Source organism: Pocillopora damicornis, chromosome 1, assembly GCF_964200805.1.
Source record: "Pocillopora damicornis chromosome 1, jaPocDami1.2, whole genome shotgun sequence".
NCBI lineage: Eukaryota > Metazoa > Cnidaria > Anthozoa > Scleractinia > Pocilloporidae > Pocillopora > Pocillopora damicornis.
This window is the reverse complement of record NC_142670.1, coordinates 13,147,212-13,157,081: the sequence shown is the minus strand read 5'-3', so window position 1 is coordinate 13,157,081 and position 9,870 is coordinate 13,147,212. Positions and strand designations below refer to the sequence as shown.

The 9,870-nt window shown below is 40.4% G+C and overlaps 2 protein-coding genes across 2 annotated transcripts; both read right to left on the bottom strand.

Annotated features, from left to right (window-relative positions):
- Positions 1-234: 234 nt before the first annotated feature.
- Positions 235-5,394, bottom strand: LOC149052104 (uncharacterized). Its single transcript, XM_089180234.1, has 5 exons — positions 5,362-5,394; positions 1,678-1,876; positions 816-923; positions 579-656; positions 235-325 (listed from the first exon to the last, which is right to left on the bottom strand). Exons 1-5 carry the CDS (start codon positions 5,392-5,394, stop codon positions 306-308), a joined length of 438 nt encoding a protein of 145 aa, XP_089036360.1. The 3' UTR covers positions 235-305.
- LOC149052103 (macrophage mannose receptor 1-like) lies at positions 3,623-9,244 on the bottom strand (the record flags this gene model as incomplete). The annotated part of the gene is made up of 5 exons (XM_089180227.1): positions 3,623-5,664; positions 6,441-6,839; positions 7,649-8,020; positions 8,532-8,606; positions 8,770-9,244. Coding segments are annotated over 5 exons (1,410 nt in total), but the record flags the coding sequence as incomplete, so codon positions are not given.
- Between the last annotated feature and the right edge of the window lie 626 nt (positions 9,245-9,870).

The following is a 9,870-nucleotide window of genomic DNA, read 5'->3' as shown; positions in this document are numbered from 1 at the left end:
TCCAGGAAAGTGTTCATCAGCACAAAAACATCTGAGAAAGTTCATTCATTCTCCTCCGTACTTAATTTAATTTAAGAAGGAATGAATACCATACAATAATATACTGTAGTTTTTTTACCTTTTTCTGAGGCCACTCCAAAACATACAGCGCTTCTCTGCTGCCAAGACCTGAAAATGGATTTTATCTTGTCAGGATAAATACAAACAACGCATTGCAACTAATTTTCATGTTACCTTTAGGTTTTTGAACTTTAGTATGACATTTTCTCCCAATTTCTTTGCCTTGGGGTTCATAGTTACGGCCATTATCCTGGAGTTAATATACCTATGAAGAAATTTTATTTGAAAATGGATCAGAAGCAAGGAAGCAACATAACATACTTTTGATAGATTCAAGCGAATTTTTCATGAAGGTGGAACGGTCAGAGACAAACAGGGAGTCTTCCATCCTTAGTTAGGGTTGTTGGAAAGTCCCTAAGTTCAGGTTAGTTGAATTTAGATCTTATGTGTTTCCGAGTTATGTGTGTTTGGGGGTAAACGATATGGAATAATATGAAAGTAACGTCACCTTTGGTTACCTGTTTCATTCCTGACGGCTTGATCTGTCACAAGTAGGTCATGGAGATCCTTGTACATAGACGCAATTACCAGTGATCCTTAAAAACCCCCAAGAATCAACAAAAAAGTTATTAAACAACATTATAAGGAAGGCGAATGATTAAAGAAGATAGACTTTGTTTCAATACAGAAATTTCGATTGGAGAAATCAAGGTAATACTAAAAGTTGTAAAGTTACCACAATAGTCAATACGAACCATTTTCCTCAAAATTTGAAGAAGCGATATCGATCCTCGCTTGCCATTGTTGTTCCTCAAAGAGGAGGCCACTTGCATTCTGGCGATAGGCTTTTTGAATGACCAAAACTGTCGGAAAAAAAATGACAAATGAAAGCACCTACGGTGAAATTTGCAATAGCACATCCGGACAAAAATGCGTTTTGCGGTGTACACAAATATTTCATAATCTTATTGGATGAACGTGTATTGTTTGTATCTTATTTGCCCTGCAACGACTATTCGATTTCAACCATTTATGAAACGTTCTTCAATGTAAAACTGATGAAAAAGTGAATAGCAGTGGACGGAATAAAATTTTCAAAGCTCAATTCGTTTCTCGAACCGTCTCTTTGGAGAACTATAGAGTTCATTGGGGAGTTTTTACAAGTACGGTTAAAAATCTTGCATTTACATGCATCGCAGACGATAGGCCAATTTTGAGCCCAGTGTACTATATGAAGTAAGCGGAAAGTATTTATTAGATTTGTCAATTTCAGTTAGTAAAGTGTTACTCACCAGTCTATTATTTAAGAAAAGTTTCAATAAACAGAGTGAGAAGAAGGGTTTCACAATTTGAGGATTCCGATTCTCTCTTGTTGATTGTTCAAGAACACCTTGAATTTCCTTCCCCACCGTGAAAAATCAAAGTGTCGAACAAAGTAAAAGAACAGATGAATCGATGACATCCAACAATAACGTTTCTAAAAAGTTGGGCATATAACTGAGTTCTTACATTATCTAGCTATAGGAAATTAGACCACTTATTCGGTCAGTCAGCCAGTCAGTAAGCGACAAAGGAATAGGCTTTGAAACTAAACGGGATTGAGTGCCGCAACCTCACCTATTTTTGGGGAAACGATCCTTTCTGAAGTCTTCATTTTACTCTGGTGTCGCTTGCTATAATTAAGAGCAAATTTTTCGACGGCCTCTGCCACCTCAAAGATGGATTTTTTTAGTGTTTTAACTTCTTTCACGCTGGCCTTGCCTTTTGTGAAGTTCTTGATTTTTATGGTGAAATCTTCAAACACAGCTACTGCTTCCTACAATTACATACAATATTTCCATGTCATTGACTAGCGAGTTTCATATGTACAATTCATATCAAATATGCGGAAAAAGTCCAGTGGGAGGCCCCAAATGGTGTTCAGGGTATTCATTGGCGGAAAAACTCTTTTAGGAGACTGGATTATTTTTTAAGCCTCACCATCCTCACCTCATATGGCTTGAATGGTGGTTTATCCTTAAAGGTTATATATTTAAAGGTTATTTCACGGTTGGTGAGCGCATACGATTTTTACGCAACGAGTGAATAAAAATCATACAAGCGAACTAACCGTCAAATAACTTATTTATTATAAACATACCGAGATTCAAAGGCGAACAGAACTCAAAGATAAACTTTCGAAGGAAAACAACGCGCGATCAAGCCGCCTCACGGTTCTCGTCTCGCCTTTCAAAACAAGAAATTAGTGGGAGAAAGCAACATCGCGTTTGCTATTTTTCTTGGTGTTTTCATTTTTCTGTCCGTCTGTGAACTCTTCTACTGACGAATCTAGGCTCTGAAAATGGTCAGTCTGCTTTGAAGCCATCTTTCCAAAGAAAAATGCGCTTAAGCTCTTAGAATGTGCTATTTGTCAGTCAAGAGGAACGGCGAGTGAGCGACACGGTTTTGTTCACCAGTGAAAATAATGATACAGCCATTGGGGTCGTCGATACGTCGTTTTTCATTGGTAAAAAAATCGTAATACCAATAGGTTGGCTTCTCTAGAGCCAAGAGACTATTTTTATCTCGATGCCTTTTGGCGCGTAAATCTCGCTATCTATATATTAATTACTTTTTATCGTTCATATATCAAAGTTAAAAAGCCGTTAAATTATGAACGTTGGATACCTGTATGGAACTGTTTCTGGCAATATTTATTCCGCGTAATTTCGAAACATACTCCTTTGCCCAGAATTAAAAAAAATGTGCGTCACCGAGAAGATCCTGAAAAGTGACATGCATAAAAACGGTAATGACTATTTAGAAAACATACCAGCTGCGACGGCGACAGCGATGGCGACGATGACGGCGATGGAGATAGCGATGGCGAGGTTGAGGTCGACGGCGAAGGCGAGGGCGAGGAGAGGGGAAGGGCAATGGCGATGGCGATGGCGATGGCGATGGCGATGGCGATGGCGATGGCGATGGCGATGGCGATGGCGATGGCGATGGCGATGGCGATGGCGATGGCGATGGCGATGGCGATGGCGATGGCGATGGCGAGGGCGACGGCGACGGCGACGGCGACGGCGACGGCGAGGGCGACGGCGACGGCGACGGCGACGGCGACGGCGACGGCGACGGCGACGGCGACGGCGACGGCGAGGGCGAGGGCGAGGGCGACGGCGAGGGCGAGGGCGACGGCGAGGGCGACGGCGACGGCGACGGCGACGGCGAGGGCGAGGGCGAGGGCGACGGCGACGGCGAGGGCGACGGCGACGGCGACGGCGACGGCGAGGGCGACGGCGACGGCGACGGCGACGGCGACGGCGACGGCGAGGGCGATGGCGATGGCGATGGCGAGGGCGATGGCGATGGCGATGGCGATGGCGATGGCGATGGCGATGGCGAGGGCGATGGTGACAACGATGGCGAGGGCGATGGTGACAACGATGGCGATGGCGAGGGCGATGGTGACAACGATGGCGAGGGTAGCGTAGATATTGATGAATCTTTAAGGAAAAATAAACATCAAGATTATATCACAAGATAAAATTACCTTAGTATTACACTTGAGGGCAAAAATACGACGGAAAGCAGAGTAACAAAATGGCCGCTATGAACGATCAAAACTCTTAAATCCACTCGATTGGTTATACAGAGCACTCTCATTGTTTCCTTTGCATTATATTTGTCTTTCGCATACGTCTGGTATGATCGATGCTAAGAAAGGGATGTAAGATGTTTTTCAAAAATATTAGTAAATGAGGTAGTGATGCAATAATACATCCCTTAATCACTGGTTTAACATATAATACGAGTACACATTTTGCCCAGTTTTTGTCATTTCAATTCGCCCTTACGGGACTCGGAAAATGCCACGCAAGTCGCAAAATATCCGCGCGTATTAATTGTTAAACCACTGAGTATGACGTACTAATTGCATTAATTTCTTATTTCATCTTGAGCTGTCTGCTACTAATTTACCGACCCTTTTTGGATTTTTTAGGTTTAACTTTATCGTCTCGATGGAAAAAGTCTTCTAGCATAATTATTTAGTTTTCGTGTAACAACGGTTTGTTCGTTTGTTTTTTCTAACCGGCACATTTTCAGGAAAACTTGGGAAAAAGGAAACCCTGATTTTGCAATTAAAAGAGCCTAATTTCGTCGAAAATATCAAAAGCACCGCAATGCTTGGGTGGGGCAGGCAGATTTAAGAAAAGAGTCGAGTTAAACAAAAGAAATCACAGCGGTGACTGTCAACGCTTGTAAGTGAACCTTGGAAAACACGCGGGAGTTTTCTAGATCTTCGCGCCTACGATATGGGTGGCCGACGGTCAGTAATAAGGAGAAGGGTAGGGGTAGGGGAATCGATATTACGCCTGTCCGAGGTCATCATTATTTTGCAAAACCGTTTGCCTACGATCGGAGTTCCTGATTGGTGTAGTTAAGCTTCATCTGTGAATCATAAGCCAAATGGCATTTAGACATTTAGCTCTTGCGGGAAAATGCGAAAGATGGCAAACTCTGTAAATGATGAAGTTGCTAGTTTCGATTCCGCTTTCGAGGAAGCACTTAAGTGTCTTTCGCAATTTAATATGTCTAGCGCATTAAAATCGGAACAAAAAGAAGCTTCTACACTGGTTCTGGAAAGTATCTACTGGCTGCGTTGTCAAATGGCTTTGGGAAAAGCCTGATACTTCAGTTATTGGTTTGCACGAGAGAAACCTTCGAGCGTAGTTGTCGTTTGTCAGCTTCGTTAACGTATTGTTGTTTATGATCAAATGGATTAACGGTAGCTACGCACACGGCTTGTCGTTTGGACGACATAGAGTGCGAAAACTATCAACTCGTATTTGCGTCAGCAGAGGACGTTTTGGATGCTTTTTATCGTTGATGAAAATAGTGGCCACACCGTTTCACCGGAGCGTGCCGCTTTACATCAAACAAATTATGGCATGTAAACCTTAGGGTGCTGTTGTTTGTGTTTCAAAGTATTATTTACGATCAAATGAAAAAAAAATCGTCCAATAGCTAGATTATAGGCAGCTATAATCAAGGATTGTCGTTTGGGAAATATAGAGTGCAGTAAATATCAGCTTATGTTTGTGACGCAGAGGACGTTTTGTCAAAGCCATCTCTTTCCTGACTGAAAAAAGACTGTCTCGCTGTTTCACGTACTTCCAGTTGATAATTTAATTCATTTTGATTGGTTACCTGTTCATTATCGGAAATGCAGTGAGGCACAACTAATCAGTGGGTGTTTTGCTTTTCAACATTCTCCTCAGGCTGGGGTCTTCCTGCACTTCCCCCGCGTCTTACCCCCACCGTCCACTCTAGCTCCAAATCAAACATGGCCGATCGGATAAATGATCGCGAGCTTATAACATTAGCTCGCCCTAGCAATCACGCTAGTCTGGCGTTCCTCCCCCCCCCCCTCCCCCCCTCTCTGTCATAATTTGGTAGCTTTGCTTTTCTGAGAACGGGGAACGGGTCATTTGTTGTACTTGAGACATACTGCACACCATTAAAATGATCAACCTTTCTTGCCATATTGTTGCGTGCAAGGTGGTCCAAAGTAGTCTTGGTAAGAGTCCTGCGAAGAGTTTTGTCCATGAGCTGGATCTGCTAAAAAATATCGCAAATGCAATAAGAGGAATTAGTCAATCCAAAAAGTAAAACATTGTTCCGTTTTGAGCAGCACTGCTATTCAAGTTAAGCACTGCTTAGACAACAGTAGGCGTGGCACTGATGCCTTTTATTTTTGTTTAGGGGTTTTTTAAACAATAGAAACAATAGACCACAAAATACTTGTGTAAGCTTAGATCAATTAGTTTTTTTTGTTCTTTCTTCTAGGTTGAAGTAATGCGATATTTTCGTTACTTTAAAAGTTACTCTCTTTTTCTGTTACAGAACTAATAGCGTTAGGAACACAAAGCGTCCCATCTAAACTCTCCCAGCCAAAAGAATAACTCTTGCATGTTACGCATGCCTATGTTTATATTTTGATAAGCAGAATATCAATTAAATTCCAACTCTGCATTGAACATTTCTTAAACAAGAAAATGTATCTACACCCTCTGAGAGAACTGAGGTAACCCTTACTAACCTCGTTACAGAGTAATGGTTGCCAGGTCAATCGAAATGCCCGCCATATTCGAATTGGATGCAGGATGGTCAGTCTATTATGTTCACTGCACATTGTGCATTGCATTGAAATTAGCCCTTACAACTTGCAAAGGTAAGTGTAGACTTGGTCCTGACTGCCAAAGGGTTTTTGATAAATTCCTTCGTGAGTATCACAAACTTTAGCAAATAATGTTTTTATTACGCTTAAGCGCTTCTGGTGCCTTTTAGTTTACTCGAAACATTAACAACAACGACGACAAAAATCAACTCACCCTTGGAAATCTCACAAATACAAGCGAGCCGGCTTTTCCAACTTGTACCCTCCAAGCTACCAAACACGCCCCGTTCTCCATTACTGTCCAGCTTGTACATGAAAGCCACGTCGTGTTCACCGCTTGGCTCCCCTTGTCCCCATTTGCAAATATTCAGCGGTCTTTCACTCACCCAGGCCCAATTCCCGGCCTTTTTTATTAAACCAATACTCCATCTATTGTCTTTTTTTGTCATATTTCGCCTTTGAATCTCGTCATTGATGAAATTCCATTCTTCTTCGGTTTCAATAGAAACTAGGTCCCCTCCTTGGCTTTGGCACTTGTTCCTGTTCCAGTGCCAGGAGAATCTTTTTACCGAAATTATGTACCAAGAGTTTTTAAAAGTTATATCTGGGCATTCTAAAAAATGATAAAGATGAAAACAAAAATAATAAGGATCATAATGATGACAAACAAACTGAAAGGACTCAGAGGGCATGGTAACGAGTACTGCAATCTTCTTGGTTCCCAATGCGGTCCGGATGTTCTTATCTCTGCCTACGGGCCGATTACATCCCTGGCTTCGTTGCCATTGTTCCTGAATATATTTCGTTTTGCGGGTTGAGCATTTTTTTAAAGCAAATTATTTCAAAGCAAATCAAGCGGATTGATAACTTATTAATCTTCTCTTTCTCTCTCTCAAAACAATTTGGTTTCCAGGAAAAAAAGTGGTTTTGAATTGAATTTTGGTAGCAAATTTGTCTTTAAATGGGTTGACACGCGGATTAAAAACCTTTTGTAATTAATCTAAAGCTTCATTAGAAGTAAGTTAAAATGTAAGGTATTTGTTTAGAATTGAATTCATTTATAGAAACCTATATCTGACTAAAAATAAAAAAATAAAAATACGTCGATGGGTTCTGCTCAAAACAGGATGCATACACTCATTGACCTCAGGGAACACGCCTTTGAACTTGTGGCAATGGAAAATTCCGTTGGCTAGATTATCCCAACCGCAGCGTGCTCGACAAAAGTTGTGCAATGTAAAATTTGGATGGCTGTTTTTCCAGCTGCAGGCGATGCAAAAAAGTTCATTCATCGCTTACACATACAAGTTAGGTGAGCTGAGCATATTCTGTGGACAATATTTTTACTTTAAGAAGCAAGGCCAATTTTCATGACACAAGTGCAAGACTCAAATATACTTTATAGTTAGAATGTGATCTTACCTCCGGGTATCTCGCAAATGTATTTATTTTCATCATACCAAGAAATAGCATTAAAGAGGCCTCCATTCTTGGATATTTCCGCCTTTTTGTTGTTCCCACCTGGCTTACAATTACGCCATTTCGAAATATTCAGTCGTTCTCCACTCAGCCAAGTCCAAACCTTGTCAATCTCCTGTAAACCAATGTGCGACGCACTAGTATTCCAAGTAACACGCTTTTGAATCTCATTACTAATAAACTGCCATTCTTCTTCAGTTTCGATGGAGACTAAGTAACCTCCCTGTCTGGAGCAGACAAACCTGTTTAAAGCCCAATCTCCTCCGCTTTTGGAAAATATGTAAGAGGAGTTTTTGAAACAGGTTGGCTGGCACACTATGAGAAAAAATAAATGAAGTAATAAATAAAGGAAAAATGTATACTGATGATAACAACAGTGACACGGATTTTTTTTAGCTCGTGTTTGTATATTTTTAAAGTATCGGGAAGCGAATGACAGGAAACGCAAACGGCTTAAAGTTCGAAAATTAAAACTTGTCACATTGTACAATTTTCAAAACTTGGATGAAACAAATATTTTATAATAAGTGGACGCTAGAGAGAATCCTTTTGGTTTCCTTTCAACACAGGTTTTACGATATATGTTTTAACACTATACGTGGCCACTGTAAAGAAGTGCTTAACCTGAAGTGGGCTATGCCAACAGACATTATTGGAATACATTAACCGGTTCCTCGAACATCCCTTTTGTTAAAACGGATGTAAATGGTAAAGACTAACGAGCAATGTTTTTCTTTTCATTCTTTGGCTTTGCTTTTCCCGAGAATGGGTTATTTGTTGTACTTGGAACATATTTCACGCCATTATAGTGACCAACTCCTCTTACCATACTGTTGCGGGCAAGGTGGTCCAACGTAGGCTTGGTAAGAGTCCTGCGAAGAGTTTTGTCCAGGAGCTGAATCTGCAGGAAAAAAAATCACAAATAAAATGCAGAGGAATTAATTATTCCAAAAAGAAAATAAATTGTTTAGTTCTGAGCAACACAGCTCTTCAATTACCTTTAGGTCTACTCAAAATAATTATAATAACAGTAATAAAAAACAAAAAAGCAGAAAAAAACTTACCTTTGGAGATCTCACAAATATAGGCGTACAGGTTTCCCCAACGTGTACGATTAACACTACCAAAAAACACGCTCCATCGGCCATTACTGTCCAGCTCGTAGATGAAAGCCGCGTTGTGTTCACCACTTGGTTCCCCTTGTCCCCATTTGCGAATAGTCAGCGGTCTTCCATTCACCCAGGTCCAATTCCCGGCCTTTTTCGTTAAACCAATAGTCCATTTTTTGGAATGGCTTCTTTTAATATTTCGCCTTCCAATCTCGTCCTTGATGATATTCCATTCTTGTTCGTTTTCAATGGAAACTAGGTCCCCTCCCAGGCTTTGGCAGATGTCTCTGTTCAAGTGCCAGGGTAATCCATACACCGAAATTATGTACCAAGAATTTTTAAAAGTTATATTGGGGCACTCTATATAATGATAAGAGCGAAACCAAATATGCCAATAATCATAATGATGATAAACAAAGTAATAATTATAATAATAATGTTAACATAGAAAGATTACAATCACAGTCACAATAAAATAGAAAACTAAATGAGAAAGGAAACCTGACTTATTCTCTCTTTGATTGCTATTTGATCAGTATCAATTAATACAATACATCTTTCTTCACTAAGGTGTCCGCCATCCCTGACCTGCTTTTCTGAATTAGTTAACTTCACATCAGCTAAGATTATTTGTGAGTTGACGTAACTTTTGTAGTTATGTTTTTGAATATTAATTAGTTCCTGTTGAGTTGACACTACCCCCTCCCCCGCCCCCTATTCTCCGTCCCCCTTCTGAACAGACTTAAAAAACGTAAAATCGAATGTAAGTGAAACTTCTCATAAATGTGTAACTGGAGATATGCCGTTAACCTTAAACGGTTGTTACGGGAAAAGTTGTCGGATAAAAGAGCAAAAATTTAAAATGTGCACGACAATCTCCAAAGATTATCTGGGTAACGGTACTTAATATAGAAATAAAAAGAAAGATAAATTAATTAGGCTAAGCTCGTTCCTGTTTTCGTTTTTCATGCTATTAAGAATTTAAAGTCAGTCTTGTAAATAAAATAGGTTAATCAAACCCGTGATGCCTCGTCCTTGACGTGACATTTTCTCAGA